General features: G+C 45.3%; 1 protein-coding gene across 1 annotated transcript in view; it reads right to left on the minus strand.

Annotated features, from left to right (window-relative positions):
• Positions 1-95: 95 nt before the first annotated feature.
• Positions 96-26,210, minus strand: part of LOC119161932 (5-phosphohydroxy-L-lysine phospho-lyase) — a 68,863-nt gene continuing 42,748 nt past the window's right edge. Inside the window, exons 9-11 of the mRNA XM_075880045.1 lie at positions 17,023-17,177; positions 15,687-15,776; positions 96-1,939 (exon numbers count right to left, since the gene is read on the minus strand). Coding sequence (XP_075736160.1) covers positions 1,663-1,939; positions 15,687-15,776; positions 17,023-17,177 — 522 coding nt within the window. The 3' untranslated portion in view covers positions 96-1,662. The remainder of the gene's footprint in view (positions 1,940-15,686; positions 15,777-17,022; positions 17,178-26,210) is intronic.

The following is a 26,210-nucleotide window of genomic DNA, read 5'->3' on the forward strand; positions in this document are numbered from 1 at the left end:
CAAGAAATATAAAATTGATGGTCAAGATCCACACATATGCATGCACTCAATCAAATGGCAAAATAACTCGCAAGGATACATGATCACGTAATATGTCATGGGACAGAATTACAGGCTGTTTATTGCAAGAAAGAATTTCAACTGTATATATGTACATGTAATGGCATAAAGCATGCCACTCAGTATGCATACATCGGTAACATGTGCAGAAGGTATTGTAATGATGGAGCAGAAAAGACTATGGAAGACTGGAATTATCAGAAGACTACACACCCAGAAACAAACCTGTCTTCCCATAATAGGTAAAAAGCAGGCCAGCCGTTCGCAGCAAATGACGAGAAAACTACAAACATTGCCAACTGCCCAGTCCGCACAAAACATAAGGCAGTGCCAAGTCATTGAAGTCACACAAAGCCAACAATGCCACAATACTGCAGTCACAAGCTGTAGACATCAGCAGATGAGCAGATTAAAAAGTTCTGCCCGATGTTGCAGAAAAATGTAGACAACGAAGCTTCCCAGCTGCTGCCTCTAGCTTGGGACATTTGCATATAGTAGTGGACATGAAAAAAATGAATAGAGTCGCAAATATGAATAGAATGACACAGCACACAATACATAAACTGCTATGAATAAGAACTGGGAAAATAAAAGGAGGCAGATGATGCCACTTCTTGAGATAAAGAATGACCATGTGAAATGACTGGATACCAGTCAATAAGGATTTGACTCCAGAGGATGAAGTGCGTTAAGCATTCCGGAGGGGAAAAAATAAGTTAGCAAGGAAATGTGCCACGTACACCAAAGAATTGTAAAGGAAAGCCACGAGGACCGATCCTTAAGTGTGGCAGCTTAACGATGACTACTCAAGAACGAGCATCGTCTTTGCACAACCACTTTTAAATAGAGCAGTCACTTAGAGCTTAACTATAAATCTTGTTACATAGGGTGTTGGCAGATTTGTAAGCTAATAACAAAAGTGTTTCGTTCGCCACAGCTCCAGAGACTTCACGTCTGCCAATAACAAGTGGAAGACAACAAGGGCAGTTCAATTGAACATCTTGCACTTGCCTAAAATACTAAGAATGCTCACTAGGAGGCAAGCTTTACAAGCAAAAATATCAAACTGTTGTAATTAAGTACTTCAGTGTCACTTAGAAATAAGAAACTATGAATATGTACTTGCCAAAGCAGACACGGTCAAAACTGTGGTAATTTTAACATACAAACGACAATGCCTACACATCTGTAGTCTCTAATTAGATAGTCCCGAGCAAAAAATTAAGTTATGGAAATTCGAGTGAAGCACTCTGCAAGGACTACGCAGCTTTGCAGCAACGCATTAGGAACAATGCAAAATTACAACCGCTATGACATCTACATAAGGCTAAGAAACCACAATGAGCTACAATAATTATATCTGGTGCAAGTACCTTGCTTATCTTTCTGAAGAAGCAGCAGATCTTTTTTCCCACGTGCTCACTTGGCCCATTGAAGCACTCAACACTTTAATTGAGAGATGTAAAAAAATTCAGACTGGGGAATGCTAAAAGGTATATGCATAACTGAATGAGATTACAGACAAAGCTGCTCAATTGAAAAGTGGCTGCACAAAAAAAATAATTGTTTCGTTGCAATCAATGTGAACGTTTGGAAGAGTCCTTAAGAAGAGGATGACAAATCTTCCTCGGAGCTTTCTTCGAGCGAGTCGAAGGACGAAGCTGTAAGGAGCGACTCCGCACTGCTCGCAAGTGACCGCGCAATGGTGGCAAAATTGTAGCGCAAGTCCACACACTCATCTTCTATCTTCGTAAGCAGAGTGTCAAGCTTGGAGACAACAGTGTCCACATTGTCCTGGTTGAACACCATGGGTGGCTTGAACTTGAGCACATTGCCGTACTTGCCCTCCGTACTCAGCAGCACACCACTTTGCTTGAGCCTACACAGAAATCCAGGGAGTAGGGAGAGAGGTGTGAAATACACGCAAGCCATACATGCAGGATTATCGATGCCTTATATACTTTGCTTCGCTCATTAAAACAAATGAGTCTTGCTTAAGAACAAAGAAAAAAAAACACTTGATACTCATCAGTTCTTAAACAAATCAAACTTGGAACAAGACATGGAATGCCATTCCTAGTACTGGCCAACCTCAATATAAGCAAATACGGACCAAGACTCTGCTGCTGAACCGCAGGTCGCGGGATCGAATCCCGGCTGCCGCAGCTGCATTTCTGATAGAGGCGGAAATGTTGTAGGCCCGTGTGCTCAGATTTGGTACACGTTAAAGAACCCCAGGTCGTCGAAATTTCCGGAGCCCTCCACTACGGCGTCTCTCATAATCGCATGGTGGTTTTGGGACGTTAAATTCCACAAATCAATCAATACAAACTAAGACAGATGCGCGAACTCCAGCCCGGCGCAACTTGTTCACATGGAACGAATAAGTTGGCTATCACAAGGACAGAAACCACGATTCGTGACTGCTAGATTACAGTAATCTCTCCTCTGCAGCTTTTCTTCACAGTGAGCAGGCCAGCTGGCACAACAAAATAAGCAGGAAGCAGAGTTACAGAATGTATCCCTTTCAGACGAGCGTGCTCAGAGCTTTATGATAATGAGCTTAAATTTAATTACTGCACACAAAAGTAAAGTATGTGCATCTTTGCAATGCGAGTGTGTAACCAATGTATACCATCATCAAATTTAATTTTGGCATAATATGTGTTTACTACAATAAACCAGTGTAAACAAACAAAACAAGTCTTAAGAGAAAAACTGACAGGCTCAAATTACTAAAATGCACAGGAGAAAGTGAAACAGATTATACTGCTTGCATAAGGAAGGAATTTAAAAGCAAGCAAACCCAAACTACCTTGAAGTCCTGAGTGAGCGGCTAACGCCACCTAGCCTTAATACATATAGTCGGGTATAACTTAAGAAGGCAGCAGCATTTTCTCCTCAAAAGATGTACACGAGCCTCCAGCAATAGACGCACACTTCAGGTGACGTCATGCGCCGGACTACACTCTAGCCGCTGACCCAGCCAACGTAGAACATGCCTAACATGGCCGCCCTCGCTTCGAACTGGGCCGAGTCCCATTTGCTGTGTGCATCTCCTTTCGTCAGAGTGAATTCGAATTATGTGTGACATTCTGTCATGCCGGATAGATTACTGTGAGCTTACGATACACAATTTGTGCGACGTGTGTTTGTTCTGAGCCGCGAGCCGGCGAAGAGAGATTGCAGCGAACATCAATGACACTGCACTGCGCTTCGTCTGAAAACGGGATCCCACGGCGACATACCGATGCACAAACATTGTACATGTTTGTTTCATGGTGTTTTATTTGCATCTAAGCGAAGTTACAACGAGAAGAGTTTGCCAAAGCCTGGTATTTACAGTGAGCGGTGAGTGTTTCTGTACTGTGCCCCTGCGTTTCTCATCGGGCGTGGCAAAGTGATGGAGCAAAAACATTATCAGAAAAATGAGAAAAGCGTGCGCACATGAAACTAACTAACAAGTTTCCCAACAGAAAAAATTTGCAATAGCAAGCTCCAACGCAAGGATTCGTTGATGTGAACTGAGCGCGCAAACGACCGATCGGTGGCGGCAGTGTGACGAGATATTCGAGAGCCAAGCATCGTGGTTCGAGTGTTTTGTAGAACCGTCGATCGATTGCTTTCCACCAATACTAACAATCAGTGACAAACACGCGTTGGTTCAAAGAATGTCATTGGATTATTCACAGAAATTATTAACGGTCAGCTGTATGGGAGCAGTGTTTGTTCCCTTCATGTTAGCCTCAGTGCTAATATACAATTATGACTGATACACTGGTGCCGTTACAAGGGAGCTCGGCATAAATTCATGCCGCTGTGTGGCTTGGAACTCTTCGCTCGCTGCACGCCCCAGCTGTAGAATGCCTGCTGCGACACGATCACGCGTAAATAGTGCTGCCAGCGCTCAACTTGCTTTCCCACAACACAGCTTTGCACTGCTTTTCGCTTGCGATATGTCGCTACTAAAAAATTCCTATGACAGTGAAGGCAACAGAACCATTATATACATTAGAAAAAGTACGATAAAGTAGGCACAGCTGCATGTGAACCGACTGCTAATAGTTCTACTCGTGTCAGTGTTAAATGTGTGTGCATTTTTGTGTACATTTGTTATTTTACCTTCTTTGTATTTTAGATATGTTCTTGCGCTCGCATTTGTGTGAATGTGTATGAATATGCGAGTGCTTTCATGTCTATATATGTGTATTCTCATTTCTCTCCTTTTCGAGTTTGTTTTTGCAAAGCATGCTGCAGCCACATCTTTCTTTACAATTTCATTAACACATTCAACATTGCTGAGCATTTTTCCTGTATGTAAATAAGACAACACAATGCTAGCTCAGTTAATCACGTTAATAATTATGCTTGCATTTGTGTTACTTGCCCAGGTGAGAATAATAAATTAAGATGGACTATGACAACACTACAATTCTCAAAGCAGACTGGCAACAGAACCATAAATGTGCTCCGACTACTGCCATTTCATTATTGGGCGCATCACATTCGACGATGGCTGCCTGAACCAGCATTTTGGGTCTTGCTAATCTAATGATGTTCTATATTTGTTCTCTTATTTGTATTACTTGTGTGAGCCAGATAACTAAAACAATGCAGCCACATGAATGTGCTTTGGCATGCAATCTGCTAACAGTAGCTTTCAATTTTGTGTTGACTGCTGCCATTTCACCAGCACTTGCTATGACAACATTTCAATTCTCAATGCAAACTGGCAACAGAATCGTAAAGCGTGCTCCGACTACTGCAATTTCACTTTGCGGCGCGTCACATTCGACGGTGACGGCCTGAACGAGCATTTTGACTCACTAAGCGATGAATACCGCCAGGTGGTGTCGCTGTAGCCACCCTCTCGCCCGGATGTGCCGTAGCCATGTTGAAAGCAGCAGGCAGTTCGGGCTGCCACTTTTTGTGCGGCTGTCATAATAAACCAGTTTGAACCAACCTCCAGCTCTCCAAGTTCATCCTCGCGTGTTCCACCTGGCCACTGGTGCGAGCCGTACACAGCACTAATGATTGATATGTGGGGTTTTAGGCCCTAAAACCACCATACGATTATGAGAGACGCCGTAGTGGAGGGCTCCGAAAATTTTGACCGCCTGGGGTTCTTAAACGTGCACCCAAATCTGAGCACACGAGCCTACAACATTTCCGCCTCCATCGGAAATGCAGCCGCCGCAGCAGAGATTTGATACCGCAACCTGCGGGTCAGCAGCCGAGTCCTTAATCACTAGACCACCGTGGCGGGGCTCGTACACAGCACTAAGCTCATGACGTTTCACGTTTGTTCTCTTATTTGAATTACTTGTGCGAGCCAGATAACTAAAATAAACAATGCAGCCCACATAAATGTGCTTTGGCATGTAAGCTACTAACAGTGGCTGTCAGTTTCGTATTGACTGCTGTTATTTCACTAGCACTGGCTTCGTTGACACTCCAATTTTCGGTGCAGACTGCCAACGGAGGAATAAAGCACGTCAAAAATCGACAGTGGCTGCCTGATTGAGCATTTTGAGCTCGCCAATGATGATCAAGATTAGGAACAGTGTTTCAATTCAGATATGCAGCCTATATTGAAATGCGTGTCTATGCCACTTCTCAAATAGAGTGTGATGTGTGAGGAACCTTGCTTATCGAAATTGAGCTTCTATGAAAAGAACGTGCTATAAATGGAACTGTTTATTTATTTGAGAGGTCACAGAATGGATGGTTGGCTCTCGCAAACCCACAGGGCGAAAATTTGGTGCCCTAAGAAGGGCTGTTTTTTTATTATTAATACGAAGCCGCTATGCTTCGTCAAGTGGTTCAATGCCACTGAGGTTGCAGTCGTTCGTCGCTTTCACAAGCGTCATCATCATCCAGCTGGATGATGATGGGTTGAATGTGCTCACTCCCAGACGTGTCAAGTCTGAGCTTTGCCTCCACGTACATCACGTGCTGAATGCTCATGCTCCAGTCTTCTGCCGTTACTTGCTTGATTTTATCTCTCAAGATGGCATCTACCATGGACAGCTTGAAGTCTCCGTTGTTCGCAGCAACACCAATTTTGACCTTGGCCCATACAAGCTCAATGGGATTAAATTCGCAATGGTACGGTGGGAGCCTGAGTACAATGCATCCGGCCCTTACAGCTGGGTTTTTGATGATGTAGTTCAGAAAGCGTTACATTACAGATGCCACCAGCTCAAGCGGCTGCATCTTGATCATCCTATTATCCTAGGTGATGTTCTTACTTGCGAGCCACTCCTGTATCTCTTCCTTCTTCCAGGCCGTCATCGACAATTTCTCTTCTTGCCAGCCATTGTAAGGTGCATTATCTAAAACAATGACGCTACCAGCTGGCAACTTCTGCAGAACCTCATTAAACCAGCCCTCACAGCGATTGCCGTCTATTTCCTCGTAGTAGTCACCTGTCTTTTGGCCTTTGAATAAATTGAAGCAGCCGTCGACGAAGCCATCCTCGCTGCCCATGTGCATCATGATCAGGCGCCGATATTTCCCAGAAGGTTGTTTAAGACCCGTAGGGCCATTTGCTCAAGCGAACAGGCGTCCGCGCTTCTGCACCACGGTGTCTCCACACGATCGACCGAGCGTGTCCCGCCGTGACCCATGTCGCGGCCAGGTAGATCTTTCGGCCTTCCACCCGGTAATGCTCCACGTTACAAAGATAGTGATTACTCCAATCAGTGATGTCATCCCTGTCAGTAAGGAGCGAGTTGCGGCTTCTCTTTTCATGCTTGAAGCCGATATCGACAAGCACGCGACGCACAGTACACCGCCTTAGTGATGAGAGTTCCATACGCTCCGAGAACTCTGCCGATATCTTATCGACCGTCAGTATCTCAATGCGGCGAAAGAAATCGTGCACACATGACCTCATTGCACACAATGTGAAGCTGTCAAACTTCACGTTGCGTCTTCTCTCATCCCCATTGCATGGGCGCTTTCGCAAGGCCGTCATCAGTTTGCCACCCGAAAAATCCGAAGCTTTAACTTCCTCCCTCACCCTGAACACAGTCCTTTCGCCGACACCAAGCATGTCGGTGATGAACTTGCTCGTGTCCTCCACGCTGCGTTCAGGCTCCCTGTTGCGCCAGTACATGTAGCAGTGGAAGATCATGTTGCGTGAATCGCTGTTGAGGATGTGGCCGCTCTTGTTCTTGCTGAAGCTCCTCGGTGGTGTGGCCATGGAGGTGACACAAAGCTCGTACGGCAACGAAGAATCCCATTCCTATGTCACCTCACTGGGCTACATGGTAGAAAACTTGCACGGAACAGTTATTCAATCATATGAGTTTCGAAACTCTCTAGAGGCTCCATGTATCAAAATACAAACCCGTCATTAGCCCCCTTGTCGGGAGTGAGCAGGTTGTCACGCCACCTGTTGATCTGCACTCCCACTATTAAGGGGGGGCGCGGCAAGTAAAGTGCCGATTTTGGTCAAAATATGCGATTTTCTGATTTATTTTTTTTCGTAATCTTCAGACCTTCAACTTCCTTGTTCTAAAATATTACAGCGAAACGTGCGCTACAAATCCCGCAAATAGTGTTTTTGCCGAGGCTAGTCGCCAAAAAGTGCGAAAAAAAAGCCCCTGAAACGGTGTTGTTCACGCCGCACAAACGCGCCAAGTTGTTGACCGTGGGCCGCCATTTTGGTAGCTTTGGAAAGAGGAGAAAGCCGGCTTCCCGATGGTCGCAGTCTCGTATTTCGCCGAGTGAAAATAAAAGCGCGAGGAGCAAGTAAAAAAACGAAAACGAAGAACGGCAATTGGCTGCGCGGGTCACGTGGTAGCAGGCGCGACCTCTTACTGGTCAAAGCTGCGCCGCGCACCTTGGCAACCTTGGAAGCGCGAGCGCATCTGCGGCCGCCGTGTCGAGAATCATCCGGCGTGCGCTTCGTTTTTTGCCAGTTTGCTGTTTTTGTGATAGTTCGCGTGCTTTTTTTACCAAGCTTTGTTACATCGGTGGTCTCTTCTGAGTGCTTGCTCATACTGCGGTGCTATGTTGCCGCAAAAAAAGTTCCGGAGCGTCCACAAGTACGGCAAGCGTCGGAAAGCTTGGAACAAAGGGCAGACGACTGCGGCTGCCGTCCCAGTCGCAGTTCCGGACGGAGCATGCTCTTCGAGCGTCACGGAGCCTCTACTCAGACCCTTCGCTGATTGTTGTGAGGCCGAGAGTGTGGAAGGTGCCACATCGTCGTATGTCAGACCGCCGGATGCCGTCGACCGTGATGGACGCTCTCGCGAACCCGATTGCGGTGGCACCGCGTCGGCAGCCGTTGCAACTCCGGGCGTGCGCGCGTCGAACATTCTATCGCGAGTTTCGGCCCAGATTCCGAGCAGTGAAGAAATCGCGCAGCGGGCGCAGACAAGGCGGGATGTTTTGGATGCCGTAGCATCGAAGTCCGCTTCAAAGCGGAAGCTCGAGCTTCTGAACGAAGGCTGCGACGAAAATGACGGCGGTAAGGACTCCACATTCTTCATTGTAAATAAGAAGATGCTGAACGGTCTGCTTTCGTCAGTAAAGTGCAACAAGTGCGACGAAGGGTCGATACGCCTCGAGACTACGCACTGCCTTGGACTCGCGGCGAGGATGGAACTTTTTTGTGACAATTGTGGCAGAGTGAACAGTGCGTGGTCGTCCCCGAGGTGCTCCGGGCAACAAAAAACGAACCCCTTTGAGGTAAACGTGCGTGCTTTGAGGGCTGTGCAGTCAGTTGGCAGGAAACAATCTGCCATAAATGACATTTTTTCTGCGATGGACATTTCGCATCGAGCACTGCACCACAAGTCCTACCAGAGACTGCAAAGGAAGTACAGCCACCCTGCCACCACATCAGCTGCCACCCGCATTGAAGCAGAAAGTGCACAGAAGGTGCATGACATTTACAAGGACCTAGGAGGAGTGCCAGGCAACATTGACGTCATTTACGACGGCACGTGGATGACGAGGGGGCACAGAAGTCATATTGGCGTGGGCTGTGTAATCGAGCTGTACACAGGCTTGGTCTTGGACCACTGTGTCCTGTCCAACTACTGCCAAGGCTGTGCTGTTGGCCCCAAGCCTGGTGACGACAACTATGAGGAGTGGCTTGAGAAACACAAGCCACAGTGCCAAAAGAACACCGATGCTAATGCAGGCCAAATGGAAGTAGAAGCAGCTAGGATCATGTTTGAAAGATCGTTTACCAAGTACAAGCTTCGATACATCAATGTGCTCTGCGACGGTGACAGCCGTACGTACCTTGCCCTCACGCAAGACAAGGTGTATGGCTACATGGTGATTAAGAAACAGGAGTGTGTGAACCATGTGAAAAAAAGAATGGGCACTTCCTTGCGCAACCTTCTTGATGAGCACAAATCCAAAGGCCGAGGACTGAGCATGGGTGGCAAAGGCCGGCTGACGCAGGGCCTGATAAAGAAGTTGACGAATTATTATGGCTGGGCGATTAAGAGCCACCCCAACGATGTTCCTGGCATGGAGAGGGCCATCATGGCCACTTATTACCATGTAACATCCACAGACCAGGATCCACACCACAACCTGTGCCCAAGTGGGACTGACTCCTGGTGCCCGCACAATCAGGCATTGGCCAAGGGAGAGCCGCTGCCGCCTCACAAACATAAACTGCCCCCTCACGTGCGAGTGGCACTGCTGCCAATCTACAAGCGCCTCTCGAACAAAGAGCTCCTTGAAAGGTGTGCGCAGGGAAAAACCCAGAACGCTGTGGAGAGTATGAACAGCCTCATTTGGTCACTCCAGTCCAAGAGCCAGTTCGCCTCCCTTCGAAGTGTGGAAAGTGCAGTTGCAGATGCAGTCTGCCGTTTCAATGGTGGCTGCAAGAGTGCGCTGCAAGAGATCACTGCTCAACTGGGCTTCAATCCAGGAGACTGCTCTTTGCGGCGAGCAGCCGAAAAGGATGCCAAAAGGGTAAAGAGGGCTCAAAAAGCGCATTGTTCCACGACAAAGAAGCGCAAAACTGGGTTGCGCTCTACAGAGGCCAAGGCCACAGCATCTCAGGATTACTGCCCAGGAGGATTCTGAGTGTTTTAGCCATGTTGTGAACTTCCAAACAAGAGTGAACTTTCAAAGTCAGTTTTCTCAACTCTTGATTTTCGCCTATGTGCCTTCGCTAGAACATCTGTCATTTTCTAACAAAGACTGATAGAGTCGTTCCGTTTTTTGCACTAGGCTCAGGAGGCCTTTAGCAGTGCAATAAAGCTTTATCTCTCTTCTTACTCATCATTTAAAATTTTTAGAACACATTTTATAATTACTGCGATGTGTGCGCAAAACAACATCCATGTTTTGGAAATTTTATTTATGGTTACAAGAACTAGAAAAATCAACTAATAGCTTCTTTGCACAAGTTGATGCTTTGGGAACATAATAATATGAAAAAATAATTTCATTTAGCAATAATTATCTCTTTAAGTGTGAAGAGCATTAATTAGTATAATTATGCTCGTAACTCAAAAAGTACAAGAGGTATTTGAAAACGGTTTTCATATTTGGAATCCTCACAATCATCCACATACACACACCAAATTTCATCACAAACAGTACATTAATAAAAAAATTAGTTTTACTTGCCACGTCCCCCCTTAAATGCAATATTTGTGCTTTGTGTTGTTGCTTCCAGGTGGCACGCACGTCAGCTAACTCCCAAAAAGTAAGGCCAAGTGCGTGTCCGAATTTCGGAGCGCAGTTTCGCAACTGGTATAATTGAATAACTCTGGCTCAGAATGCCGTGCGCCAACGTGCGCGAACTCGCGAGATTGCAGGTTCACAACCAAAAACAAAAAAAAAGACCTAACAAATCGAAAAAACAAAAAAAAACCTTGTGCAAACACACAAAAGTGCATACGAATCTTATGCTATGAAACCAGCAATTGCTTTACAGCTTTACAACTTGACTACCTATCGGCTATCACGTGGCAGACGGAGCGGGGTTTGTCAATGGTCATTCTTCTGAAAGCAATTGTGCAGTGTGGTTGTGCCTCTTGCTCACGAAATGCCTGTGTAAATTGTGCTTCACATTCGATGGCACCAACCAAGCAGTGCCACTACAGTGGGGCGTTTAAGCAGAAGGTCGTGTTACATGCGGAAAAGACATCGAACCTACGAGCGCAGCAAGAGTTTGGCGTGCACGAAAAAAATGTTCGACGATGGCAAAAACAATGCGTGGAACTCTTCGGTTGTGAAGCAACTGGCATGGCATTCACTGGACCGAAAACGGACCGACACTATGCGGTTGTCGCCGATTTTGTTCGAGAACGGAGAGAAGCGGGAATACCCATGACAACTGAAATTATCCAGGCGAAGGCCAGAGAAGTCACCATAGCGAAGGGTGTCTTACAAGCCTGTTTTAAAGCCAGCAGGGGCTGGAGAACATGTTTCGTGGTTTGGATTCAGCCTGCAACGACAGACCTGCTAGTGTCAAAAGCTTCCAAATAACTTCGAGGAGAAGCTCGCAAAGTTTCAGCGGTACATAATGAACAAACGCCGAGAAAACAGCTACCAACTGGGACAAATTGCGAATGCCAACCAGACCCCGGTGTTCTTTGATATGCCGATGACGTACACCGGGAACGAGAAGGGTGCGAAGGAAGTGAAGCTCAGGATGACGGGTTACAAGAAATATCGAATGACCGTTATGTTGTGCTGCATCGCCAATGGGCGGAAATTTGTTCTGTTCATAACTTTGAAACGCAATACCATACCAGCAAGTGAAAAGTTCCCGAGAATATTGTGCGAGTTCACGAGAAAGGATGGATGTCCAGCGGTTTGATGGAGGTCTGGGTGAAAACGTTTTGGGAACGCCGTCCAGGGACTGCATTGTGGAAGCACTCACTTCTAGTCCTCGACTCTTACCGCGGTCATCTGACTGACAGTATATAGACCACGTTTCCTCGTGCTGGTACGAACATCAACATAATTCCTGATGGCATGACCAGCCAACTCCAGCCACTTGACGTTGCAATTAATAAGCCTTTTAAAGACAGGCTTCGCAAGCGCTACACCGGCTGGCTTACGTCAGAGGAACACCAGTTTACCCCAACCGGGCGCATCAGCGTGCTTTGCTTGGCCAGCTGGCAAACTGTATCGCCGTGGCGTGGAACGAAATCCCAAACGAAATGACAATAAAAGCTTTCAAAAAGTGTTGTAACTCCAATGCAATGGATAGAAGCAAGGATGATGCTCTCTAGGACGAACTCAGCAACAAAGAAGACAGCAATGTTGCGGATGATGATGATGACGACGACTAAAACTTATGTACTGTAGGCCTACGGAGCGTGCACTTGCGTGAGAAAAAGGGCATGCCTACGGCGTTTGCGCTTGAGGAAAAATTAAGGCTGTGTTTTCTACCAATGAAATGGTGTGTTTTTTCTATTCGGCCTACATTCGAGGAAAGCTTTTTTTTTTTTTTTCCTGGCCTTGCCAATTTCGGGGGTTGGCTTAAATTCGAGTAATTACGGTAGTTTGACAACCTGGAGGAGAGACCCTTCCTCGATCATGTATCAAAATTCAAGACTGCAGCGGAAGAGCCACTAAAAAAAGCATGCCCACCTGGGCTATAGTGGCTAGAAAGGTTTTCATAGTGTCTTGTGGCTAACCTCCCTGTCCTTCCTCCTTCCTTCATCCTAGCATCGTGAACGCATGCTTTCAACAGCGGTGGCGAAGAAACCAGATTCTATGCACCGCCTGGCAGCGCTGTTCCTTCGTGGTGCATGGCGACCCAATACATTTACTTTAGCAGGCGATTTGAATGCTCACTGTTATCACCGAGACCGATCAATGCAGCAGACAGTGAAAATTCCATTTTTGCGGAGCATATGAAAAGTCTGCTACAGAACCGCATACGCAGCTGGGTGCTGGTCGATCTAGGTATTTTTCGCTGTGCACGTAAGTTTTGCTGTCTTGACATGCCATTTTCCTCAATATGCAGTTTTAAATGTGCAGTATTTCTTTGAAGCGCTCAAGATGTGAACAAATGCACTTCGAGTGCTTCTATCTATCGATTATCTAACCGCCTACTTACGCCCGAGTGCTGAAGTTGTCTTCAGCTTAAGCTGGTATAAACCAAACTTACCAAATGACAACGTGAGTGTACGATGAACTAGAGTGGCAGGTGTGAGATCCACCAAAATTCTGTCCACGAGAAATTTTGAACATCCCGCGAAATTTTTGAACATCTGGCAAACATCGTGCACGGATATTTCACAGCACACGGGCCTGTGGCAGTTCGGCTCTATTGAAATGCGGTAGACATGGTCAGGGTCGAACCAAGGGCGGCGCTAAGGGTGGGCACAGGGGAGGGCTAGAGTTACCCCCTCCCCAAATTTTCGCCCCCCAAGAGGGAGCATAGTCATAACACAATGACTAAGTTACCCGCCTCCTTGGCCACCCCACCTGAAGTAACTCTCTTCAAACCACGTCCTTCGGGTCCGCAGCCGAGCACCGTAACCGCTACGCCACTGCGGTAATCTTATTGAACCTCTGTTGCACGTATACAGAGATCACCACGCAGCGACGAGGTTCTTCAAGGCGAGCCTGAAGTGAGCTCATATGATTAACAACTATATGCGTGGGGTTGAAAAAAAGAATGGGAAAAATATCATGCCTGCATATTCTTTGCTAACAAAAATTAAGTGAAGGGCGAGGTTAGGGGCACCAGTTTCCTATAGATCTTGGATCTGACACCGATATTTTGGTAGCTGTTCTAGATGTGCTTTCGGCCAGCATCACTCTAGCATTTTAAAATCTTGTTCTGGCTGGCACTTTTGCACCGCGTGTGTGTTCCGAGTGCCCGGCAGGACTAGCAATTGATACACATGCGGTGCATGAGCGTAAGTTGGAACCAGATTCTAGCGCTATGTTGACGCCGGCTTACAGCACAAATTCTGCCTTGTCACAGCCAAGGCACGCCGCAGTTCGACCGAGTCAAAAGCAACGCTTTCCACTGTTCGCATTTCTTTCAATCACAATATTACGTACCTGATGAAGCTGCTTTCATAGTCTGCAATGCACGTGCTGCAGACATTCCGGACTGTCAAGGAAGATCTCCTCGAAATTTCACACGACATCAGCATAAACTTCCAGCATAGGAACAGCGCGAAACATGCTTACAGCCAGACTCGAGTTGTGAAGCTTTGCGTTTGATTTGCAGACCGTCTGCTCGCCTGGCAGTTGAGTGTTGCTTCGCCACGCTTGCAACAGACGGCGCCACGTGCTTTTCAATATGGCAGCATGCACTGAGCTCGCTGTGTTTTGGTGTGTAAGATATTGAGAATTGACATATACCAAAATGATCAGTAAATGCTCATTGTGATCAAGGAATGGTTCGTTATATTCATTGTGGGAAATATTTTTGCTTCGTTAAATTGAGGCTTTAAATACATGGGCATCTATGACAATTTCAAGGGGAATTAAAATTGCTTCATTATATCTATTAGTTCGTAATATCATGCTTTGTTATAACGAGGTTTTACTGTATTGTTATCATTGAATTCAAATACGATTGTGTGAAAAATAATGTTACCGAACTGGAACTGGAAGCCTGAATATTCTACATCTATGTTCTGAGCGCGCTATACTATATGCCACCAGTATGTGGCGTCCTGAAGGCACTAACCTGCCCGCATAGTCTTAAGAGCTCTTTTTTCCTCATTTACAATTTATCGGCGCCACATTGGCAAACGCAACGCGCCTATACCGCAACCACCATACTTGATTTCAATGCGAGAAACTCGTCAGGGCGCTGGCTGATGCACGCAAATAAAGAGCGCCAGCGAGCGCCTGTGCCCTCTGGAGGCTACATCGTAAAATCTTTCAGCCTAGCTGCCTCGTTCACGACACTACAAAAACTTTTCCGGCCACTATACCTGCACTTCTATTGAAATGCTTTACTGACCACAAATGCAGTTTCATGCCTGTTTAATGAAACAGTACAAACAGTGCGAGGGAAGAAGAAGCCAGAAGTTTCGAAATCTCCCGAAGAAGGGAGGGAGGCCCACGCTCTGGATTTTATGATAGAGGTAGGCAAATGCAGTACCAACATACGATGTACGTAACACTAAACCAACTGACAAGACAACAAGTGGGCTCCGAGTTTTCTCTTGCCCAGTTAATGTTTAATGCATGTCTTCAATAATTCTGCGTGTATCAACAAGCTCAAAATTTCCTCTGGAAAGGAAAGAAAACTACCCCGCTTGCAAGTATACTATACCATGGCTGCCCAGCAACTTGAACAACTTAGCATTTTTTTGTATGTTCATGTGCAAAGCACTTTTGAGATGCTTTCTCATTCCAATAAAATGCCTTGTTTAGCACATTGGTTCATTCTAGAGAAGATTTGAGTGCACATCTATTACTCATTCTGGCTGTGCATTTACCAACATGATGAGCTACTAACAGGGCTCCCAGAATGACCATCAAGAAGGTTCACAAGCCTGACAAGCAAATTTTAAAGCTCGTGAAAAGACATTTTGGGGAAAAAAAATTGATAATCGAATTTGAATGCTTGAGCAGCCATATTCAACCAAGAATCCTAGAATATAAGGAGTAAGATAGTTTAAGTGGTTGGGGGCAATACACAGAGTACACACCTGAGAGACAGCACACTGGCTTGCTCTCCAGCAGGCTCTCTTGTCTCTCTGTCAAGGACTAGTTCCATGCCCACGAAAAGGCCATGACCACTGCAGAGAAACAATACCCATCAACACTGCTTATACCCTTGCCAAGTTTGCCGCTTGGGTTCACCTAAGAGAGACAGAACACGCATAACAACAAATTACTAAGTCTACTCCATTATGGCTGAACTCTAACATGCAGACCTAAAAAATGCTTTGGAAAAGGCCGCCCTAGTGCTCAAAATATTCAGTATTTATCTTCAACAAGAACCACACTGTACTTCAAGCAATTATCAGACTTTGAATTATCAAAAGTCTACTATAGTGTCGAAATAAGGCCACGGCAGAACTATTAGAGAAAACGTACAACGTGCTGAAAGTTGAATACCAGGCACAGCTTCAATTTACTAGCTAGTTGCCCATTCACCAAAGGGTTGCTTTTAAGCAACATGTGTACTACTTGGCTAGTTTTGTAATCATGGAGGCCTTAGTTGGTGGTGCTGGCCTGTGTGTACAATGCAGTTCAGCATAGCTTCAAGGTGCCATTTGAGCCAAAGTTCTAGCAAAATCGGGAACTGCACAATTGTTTTAGACTTATCAGTGGCCATTCAATACATTTTAGAACTTCAGAAAACATTTTAGAACAACTAAACTGCCTCTCAGAAATATTTCAGAAAACTGCCCTACTAGAGACAGAGATATTAGGAGTGCGATGCTTACCTTTCCCACCCATGCTCAATGTTTACCATACCAAGAGTGAGAGTTCCCCCATTAACTAAAATGCAGCATTTTAGTTAACTAAAATTCTGCATTAACTAAAATGCAGCCGTGCAACAAGGCAGGCACGGCTAAGCGCAATTGGAGGATAGTCTGCATCTCTAGGAAGTGAGCGATTCTTATGAAAACTCAAAATACAGATTTTTTTATCCCTACAGCCTACTTGCTTAGTAGGTTCAATACAGTAACAGTCAGGCATAGTGGGCTATTTCAAATAAATTGCCTATCAATCAATCAATCAATCAATCAATGGGACCTTTCTGAGATAATCTACTTGCTGCCCAAGAATAGCCTCTGGCGACCAGCCTATTTATTGCCCATGTAATAATGTTTAGGAGTACCTCAATATTGCCTTCTGCTAGCTAGCTTCATGCACAGAGCACTACAAAACTTTGCCAAAATTTAGACGCTCACAGCTCTGTCTTATCAGTGTATTGTATTCCTTCATCAAGCCTGGAGGCCATTTCAAAGGGCCTTTAACTGTGAAACAAACAGTGTAAGGCGAAAACTTTGGTCATCAGACATGGAGACTTACCGGACATCACCGATGAGGGGGTGCCTCTGCTGAAGCTCTCGCAGGGAGGCCAGAAGGTAGTTGCCCACTTCCATGGCATGCTGCTGCAGCTTCTCATTTTCAATCACATCCAGCACAGCAGAAGCCACCGCCACAGACACTGGATTACCGCCATACTAGAAAAAAAATATAACAATGGTAAAGAAAAATATTGCAGCACAAATGTGCATCGAAAACTTGAGGCTGGCGGTCATGCCTAGCCCTCGTTTTTATGAAAATGTACAGCTTTTTTCAAGAAAAGCAATTTGGAGCATCAACGTCATGCCATGTTTCCTCAGAACTACAAAACTCTGGATAACAAGACTACACTGCACTGCTGGGCTTCCAAAGCAACTCAGATGCTACAGGAGGTCAACTAATATGCCCGAGGTACAAAGCTTCTCCAGGACTTCTCCAAGAAAAGCGTTCTACGAACATGAGAAAAAAAATAACTTCACATAAAAATTATTCAGGCATGATGAATGTAACAAGTTCTTCAAACAAAACGTGAATATTGAGGTCTGTGTTTACCACCCAAAGCAGGTGCTTCTGATACTTTTGGCCCCAAAAATTTTGCTGCTGTACTCAGTTACCGAAAGGACAGCTGTAAAGATTGTTTTTCCAGAGAGCCATCCTATTCATGCTTACTGATCAGTTTTAAGCTTTACACAAAGTTTTTGAACAGGCTTAAGAGTTTCTTTCAAGAAGAAGCACAGGTTGTGCAGGCACACTAAGTTTGCTGGGTTCTTTTGCCCAGTCTGCACAAGTTGGTGTCAACAGAAGCTTGTACCACGATTACGTGTTTTCAAGTGATGCTTTTCGGATCTTCCCAGTTCTAGATGGTGGTAGAGAGTAAATGCCAGCCCCAGTGTGGCAGTGAAGTTTTGAAGGAGGTGAAGCAGGGCTTATATTTTCCGATCATCACTTTCATACCTTTTTTGCACGGCATTCAGCAGTCCAGAATCGTGGCGACCTGGCACTGTGCCAACTATATACAAGTGGTTGGTGGTGCGCCTTATTTGTGAAAATTTTTTGCGTCTCCACAATGCTTGCTCAGGGTGCATATTTAGACTACTTGTCTTGCTAATTACAGCTCACTATTTTCAGAGGAGTCATTAGTTCATCATTAGTAATGCAGCATAATACAGCAAAAAAAAATTGCAAATTTTCTTCAGAGACTGTCATTTCAACAATCCTCTTTTAAAGAGGCCCTGCAACACAAATTAGGCATGTTCCACCGCCGTTTCTAGCACTGTGGAAAGCATGAATATCACTTCTCAAGCACGAGTGTCAAAAACGAAGCTGTTATACACTACAGCCTCATTATAATGAAGTTGCATCTGCCACGAAAATAACTTGGTTGTGTCTGAAAATTTGTTGGAAACACGTATTTGTAACACTGTACTATGACAAGACTATTCTTCATTTAATTCGTTATAACCAATAATACGTTACATCTGTGCTTGTAATATAGATGTTTCAGTGCAATTTAGTTATACAAGGAGACCGCTTTTATTTAAGGCCACAGTGATGAAAGCTGCTGTAAAAACCGAAATATAGGTCGATATAGCTCGTAGAAGGCTATACTAGCTGCGCCCTGATGACTGCAGAGCTGGCGAGATAAAGTCCGCGCCAGCAATAGCGACTGCGCTTGAGAAATCGAAATTTACAATTGCTTCTCGAGCCCTCCCCTTTTCACGAAGTCTTTTCATGCTCGTTAAAGACAGGCAGAGAGTTTCTACTTTTCTTGTTTGAGCAATAGCTGGTCTAACAGGCAGGGGTATCACATGAACCCTCTGAGTGAAAGAGATGGGCTGGATCATTTGATCTCTGCTTCAGCCACATTCTTTGCCACTGCTCAAGCATCATTACTCGCGGGTAGACTGTACGATGCACTGGGGGTTTTTAGTGATGCAGACTTTATATAGAACATGGTGGCAACGGCAAAAACTCATCGACACCGATACTGGCCATATAATTACTATTGCAAAGCAAGACACTGAAGCACACCTCCTCACTGCCCTTCAGAGAAGACACCCTAAGACAGCCCACATTTCGAATCAAACGCTTGTGCAGCAGAAGAGAAATAAACAAAAACAGAAAAATGATGCCCTCAATAGTGAGGCATGGATGTGTCTGCCACAAATAGGTGAACCTGCAAGGACATGCTTTCTTCACTATGCTTAAACAGATGAGCCATGTCATGCCAAATTTCACATGTGCATGCAGCTCAACGAAAGTGTGCAGAGACCGGGGGGAAGGAAGCCTGTGTGGTTTGGCCGGCCAGAGCAAAAGTGCTGCGATACATTGTAGTGTCAGCCAGTCGATCTAGAAAAAAAGTGTCGAGAAATAATGCCGTGCAGAGAGTGAAATGTTTTGAAGACAGCGCTGACAATAGTAATGCGTGACCACAGACTGCCGAAGAGAAACTACAGGTCTGTGCTACAGCAGTCATGAGCCCGTGCTTTCCCCTGGTGAATATGCAAGGACTTCAACTGATCTTAAATGTTCTCGTGCGTCTTGTATTGTACAGTTAACCAGCCTGAGTGTGCTTGTATGAGAGATGCCCGTACTGACTTATTGAAAATATAAGTTTTTACATTATCAATTCTGCGCTCCAACTAGTCCTTCGACCAACGCTAGTATTAAATAGCACGCTAAAAAAAACCTCCTCTAAATGTTTCCAAACTTTCGTGGTACATTTCAAGAGGTCAATATGCGAGCCCCTGGAACCTGCTTCACTATTGCCTCCCATTAACAGGTGCGAGAACCTTATGCGGCAGTAACAGAAATGGCCGAGTGTATTAATTAGTTTGTCATGAAAAGTGCCATGTAATATTCATAATGTCTCCGCTAGGCCCATAGTGCTGCACGCTGAAAATTGTCAACTAACAATGTACAGTCAAACCTCGTCAATACGTAGTTGGCCAGGAACAACGTTTTGGTATGCACTAAGCGATGTACAAATTAACCATCAGTGCCAGTTTAACAGCTGCTTACCAGGCAGAAAACAACATCGCGATCCTCACAAACACGCGTGCACACACACGCAGGCATGCAAGTTTCATTTAGGGACAGGCAGCAAAAAAATCCAAGATCTTCACTTGTTGCCGTGGTGGCCTTGCCGTGTTGCCGCTGTGGTGGGCTTGCCGTGACGACGGCATCTTCGAAGTCGATGAGGCCACAAGTCAGCCGGTCCATTAGGCCGCGCTTCTCGGCGAAGGCTCGCATCACAGTTACAACAGGCACCGCTTCGGATAACGAGGGGCCATCCTCCACTTCGACATCGTTGTCCTCGTCACTTTCGCTTGAAGCAGGACGAGGTGCGACGGCAGCAACAATGCCACTGCCGGAAAAGTCCAGAGATGCAACGACGTCTCCCTCGTCATCTTGGAAAGTGCCGAAGTTGAACTTTTCGACTCCATCTGCTTGCCACTCGAGCACCTCCACAAGAAGGCTCTCGCAGTCTTCGGTGTCCTCACCATCCTTGTTGTGGTCGTTGCTTCCTTATGGCACTCTGAATTGCACTCACGGGAAACAGTTTCGTATTGTTCGAGGCTGTACTTGCATCCATGAGTGCACACGCAGGTGCAGAGCACCCAGAAAGTCGATCATGCAAGTTTTGTCACTCTCAGTCGCGAGCAACATCCTTTGTAACAGGTTTTTGCGCCAAGTCTGGTTTACAGAGCGGATGATGCCCTGATCGAGGGGCTGGGCGATTGCTCTCGTGTTGGGCGGCAAAAACAACAGCTCAATAGCCAATAGATTACCCACATTGACATACGCCGACGCATTGTCGAGTACTAACAGTGCGCTCCTTTTCTTGGCAGTACAACGGCGGTGTAGCAGGCGCACGTATTACTCGAACAGTTGAGCCGTCATCCCTGTCATCCATACCTTTCTGTTGAGTTTGTGAAAAACCCTGAATGGCAGCCGAGGGCCTTTGCAGCACCGTGGGTTTAGCAATCGCGATCGGTGGCAGCTTCTCACTACCAGTCATATTCAACCCAAAAGCGACAGATATCCAATTTTTGGCACGTTCCCGCCTGTGCACTTCTCGCTCTTGAATGCCAATGTCCTGTTTGGACGCAGGCAATAGAAATGTGCCGACTCGTCAAAATTGAAAATGTTGGCAGCATCATAGGCTCTCGAGGCTTCCTGCTAATACGTGTTCTGCCATTGGACAACGCCATCTGTGTGGTGAGCCTGCTGCCGCAGACAAACAACCTTCCCCACTATGCCGTAGCGGGCTTTAAAAGTGTGACAACCAGCGATTGCTGCAGGTAAAACCAGGGCAGTTCAGCTGATATGTGAAAGTTAGTGCTTTTTCAGTCAAAAGGGGTTCACTAACCGGCAAGGTTCACGCCTTTTTCAACCAAAATAATGCAGGGCCTTTTCCACTTCGGGATAAGCAAAGTTTCTGATGCGGCACTTTTTCAAATTGCTGCCTGCGCTGCCCATCAGCTTTTCGAGAGCATTCCATATTCCACACAAAATCGTCAGAGGCAAGATCTTTTCGCGGGCTACATCAGATTTTTTTGCCCCTTTTCAATGGTGCGAATAATTTTAACTATTTCTTTCACACTCAAGACGTGGTACATTAGCATAATGTGCAGTCTTCATGTACAAATTCAACCACACCCCTCACACATGACACAACAGGAATTAAAAAGAAACACGACATGCCACACAAAAAGAACGCACGTAACGTAACATCACCACACCGCCGCAACGATCAAGACTGCGGAAAAGTGAGAACGAAAGAGTGATAAAGACGCGTTGCTCAGCACTGTTGAGTAATTACAATACATGGCTTGGATTGGAAAGCGATAGCCGATTTGTACCCCCTACCGGGAGCAGTGACCGGGAGTTCCTGGGTTAGCGAAAACCCATCCTGAAGGCCATGCTTTTGCCCGGTGCATTCGATAACAGCAGTAAGCACAGAAAATACGTGAAAATGGCCATGTTTTGACGTCACTATCGCTGGTTTTTGTAGTCCGATCATCACAGCAAGTGTATTGAACATCTGAGCGCACGAAATTTTGAAGATTTTCGACCTGTGCATGGATAACGAGAACGAAAATAGTATGTACTAACCGTATGTAATGTCACAAGCGACTACGGCTTAAGGAGTCAGCTAATACATGGGGTTCAATAGGAAGTGGGCGGGGCGATTCCTCACGACTATGTATAAACCGCAGTTACACATTAAGCATCATCATCATCATCATCATCAGCCTGACTACGCCCACTACAAGTCAAAGGCCTCTCTCATGATTCACCAATCAACCCGGTCTCGTACTTTCCGTTGTCACATTACACCTCCGAACTGTTTAGTCTCATTGGCCCACCTAACTTTCTGTCTCCCTTCGTGCGTTTGCCTTCTCTGGGAATCCAGTCAGTTACCCTTAATCCAGCCCATATGTTACATACCCGGCCCATGTCCATTTCTTCTTGATTTTGACTATGATATACTAAAGGGCTTTTGTATGACGAAAAATGGCAAAAAATTTATTTTTTTAAAATCAAGTTTTAAGTTTCTGGAACCATTTTTCTATCCCATTCCAAAATCTGAAAAGCACACAAAAGTGCTGCGAAAAATTTGTTTCACTCACCTAAGTAGCAAAAGTTTTTCTTGACATGGCGAGAAAACATCGATTTTCACAAAATTATAGCTTCACGAGGGCGCGGCCAGGAGCCGTCTTCTTGGGCTCATCGAAAAGTGTTTCTCCGTGTTCTGTTCAAATTTCCTGCCTCAGCCGACTTGTCTCTTTAAAAACAAGAGCACAAAAAGCAAATATTTGAAGGTCGTTTCGAGGCCCCTGATTGGCTGTGGCCGCCATGTTGCCTCAGCTCGCCTCGTCATTGGCCCGATGCTCACTCCGGGAGATAATTGTCTGCTGCTTGTGCATCGCAAGGACATGGCTGTCAAAAATAGCTACTTCGTGACGTGTCCACGGCTCGACGATAACTTGGGATATAATTACGCTTTAGTTACGAGCTGTAAGCCGATGCACGATTAGATAACTAGGAGCAGGCACACGCGGTCTACAAGCACAGCGTGTCATTGAAAGCGGGCACGCGGTGTACGAGCGCAGCGCGTCATCGAAGTCATCTTTAGGCCAAACTCCACCACTGATGGAGAGATTGTGGGCAAGAAAGATGTGCTAGCGCACTCGTGGCGACGTACTTCGCAAGCAACACAGCTGTAAGCGGATTAATGATCAGATTACTACGAGCTGGCACGCGTGCGGTCTATGAGCGCGGCATGTCATCGAAGTTGTCTTTAGGCCCAACTACACTTACGGCGAGACTAACTTTGCGAGCAAGATCGCCGCGCTGGAGCACTCGTGGCAACATGCTTCTTCGCAACCAACGAAGCACATAACTCAGTAGCTCCTCGGAATTTCGGACAGGCATTTTCTCGCATCTGCAGCAAACCGCACTGTCAAGCTCATCAAACCCCTCCCCCCCCACTGACAAGGATTGCTCAGAACAGCGGCTAGTAATTTCACGTGTCTGCATTCGAAAATGCGGTAAAAAGCGCAGTGCACACCAGTTTTTTTGTCATCGTAGGTACACATTTCGCACATCGTCAGCGAACACTACCAACAAGTGCATCACGCGCTGGCTGCGCTGTCCACACGGCCGCACACTTCACAGTCATATGGAGGACTGCCAATAATTTTTTGCGATGCAATTTAGACATACTTAGAGCCTTGCTTGATATCGCCGTGAGCTTCTATGAATGTTCAGAGACAATGAAAGCCTCGCAGATTAGCATTTCCGCGACCGACCGTACGATGCGTTTCATGGCTAGAGTGGCAAAAGAGCATGTATGAAGCAGGAGGATGAGTTTTTACATGCCTGACCCGCATCGTTAAATAAACTGCTACAAAATTTCTGTGCCACCAGTGTTCTACCCATAACTGTTAGCCATTTGGAAAGAAGACATAGGCTGTCACAGTGCAAGCTATTTTTCTAATGCAATGAACTTCTCTCTATAAAAAAATATTGAGTGATTATTTGCAGTCAAAAAGTACCTACTTACGCTAACAGCATAAACACAAAAAAAGTCCAAGCATGAACACAAAAAAAGTCCAATCATTTCAGTATATGGACTTATTCAATAACAATCTATTTTGTCATGCCTAATATCACACCACTCCTTAAAACAGAGAGTTTGGTTTGAAATCCATACTTGTTCTTTGTAGATAAAAAATGGTTATGAAAAAAATATAGGCAACAAAGGCACACTGGGCAGAGGCCAGAAGTTAAATATCGCAAGACAAACCCAAGATCAAAATTTTTAGGCGTTTTAGAGACGTGAAGAGAAGGTGAAACTTCAAATGCGGTTTTCTCAATACTGTTTTTTTGGCATTATACTCAGCTCGTGGAGCAGATAACTCTGCAACCACTGCACAGATTTTGATTCAGTTTGTTTTGTAACGCTCCCTGAACTGTGCTTCAGGGGGCTGCGATCTTTGTTTTTTATTTTAATCTGTAAAGAATTTTTCGTAGGGTTTCTTGTTTGTAGTGCAAGTGTGCTCATTACAGTGTAGCTGGAAAAATGTTAACTACAAAATTTAGTGTTGCAAAAAAATTATTTTGAATACACAGCCCCCTTCAGCATACATTTGGCTGTGCGTTCAGTAATTACCAACTATTCTCGTCATTTTATAAATCTGCCAGCCCCTCCACGAAGATCAATGAAGAAATAACTTGTATCTCATTACGTTTTTCTGTTATCACCTCGAAATTTTTATGAAAGCACTGTGAGGCCATTTTTAGTGTTTGTGCCAATTTTCATCAAAATCCAACAAGAAACAAAGCTCGTTAGAAAGGCATGTCCCCCCTTAACCCCAGTTTGTTCGCTGACCCACTCTGCCCTGTTCTCGTCTCTTAACGTTCCTTTCCATCACTCGCTGCGTCGACCTCAATTTAAGCTAAACCCTCCTTGCAAGCCTCCCGGTTTCTGCTCTGTAGGCAAGTACTGCTAAAATGCAGCTCTTATATACCTTCCTCTTGAGGATTAGTGGTAGATTACCATTCACGATTGCAGAATGCTTGCTAAACGTGACCTACCCCTTCCTTATTCTTCAAGTCAATTCCCTCACATGGTTCGTCCCTTCGCTTGCTACCTGTCCCAAGTAGCCATATTCCTTTACAACTTACAGTGCCTCTCTACGCAACGGAAAAAGCCGTTTCCTGCCAAGACTGTTGCACATTAGTTTTGCGCATACTGATTTTCAAGCCTACTTTCCTGCTTTCCGAGTCCAGTTCTGTAATCATGAGCTGTAATTCATCCCTTAAGTTACCCAGCGAATCACAGGTTACCGAGATACTCTCGTTTAACTCATACTCTTCTCAATCTAGAGTCCTGAAAACCTCCTGTACATGCGGTGAATAGCATTGCAGAGATTGTGTCATTCTGCCTTACACCCTTTTATATTGGAATTCTGTCACTTTCTTTATGAAGAACTATGGTGGCTGTGCATTCACTATAGATTTCTTCCAGTATGTTTATGACAGGTTCTTCAGTGCCCCGATTTTGCAGTGCCTGCATTACTGCTAATGTCTCGACTTAGTAAAACGCCTTCTTGCAATCTATGAAGGCTATGTATAAGGGTTGGTTGTATTCTGCAAATTTCTCCATTATTGAATTGATAGTATGAATATGGTTCATTGTGGATAGCCTGTACAAAATCCTGCTTCGTCCTTTGGCTGAGTGAACTTTAATGTCACCTTAATTGTGTTAGCTATTACTTTTGTATATAGTTTGTAGAGAATGGACAGTAAGCTGATTGGCCTGTAATTTTTCAAGTCCTTGACATCTCCTTTCTTATGGATTAAGATGATGCTGGCATTCTTCCAAGATCCTGGTACCCTTCCCGTCAAAAGACAATTCGTATATAAGGTGGCCAGTTTTTCTAACACAGTTTCTCCACCATATTTAAGGAGGTCCGTTGTTATCCTCGCCAGCGGCTTTGCCTCTTTGAATTCCTTTTAGGACTTTCCTTACTTCCCTGCTGTTACTGGTAGGATGTCAAATTCCTCTGGACTATTATTGTTCTTCACAACATTATCCTGGCTGTTTTGGCTTCTCTGTAGAACTCCTCCCCCACCTCGACTATCCTATTCACATTGGTTATGACACCGAATTCCTTGTT

The sequence above is a fragment of the Rhipicephalus microplus genome, chromosome X, assembly GCF_043290135.1.
Source record: "Rhipicephalus microplus isolate Deutch F79 chromosome X, USDA_Rmic, whole genome shotgun sequence".
Classification (NCBI taxonomy): Eukaryota; Metazoa; Arthropoda; class Arachnida; order Ixodida; family Ixodidae; genus Rhipicephalus; species Rhipicephalus microplus.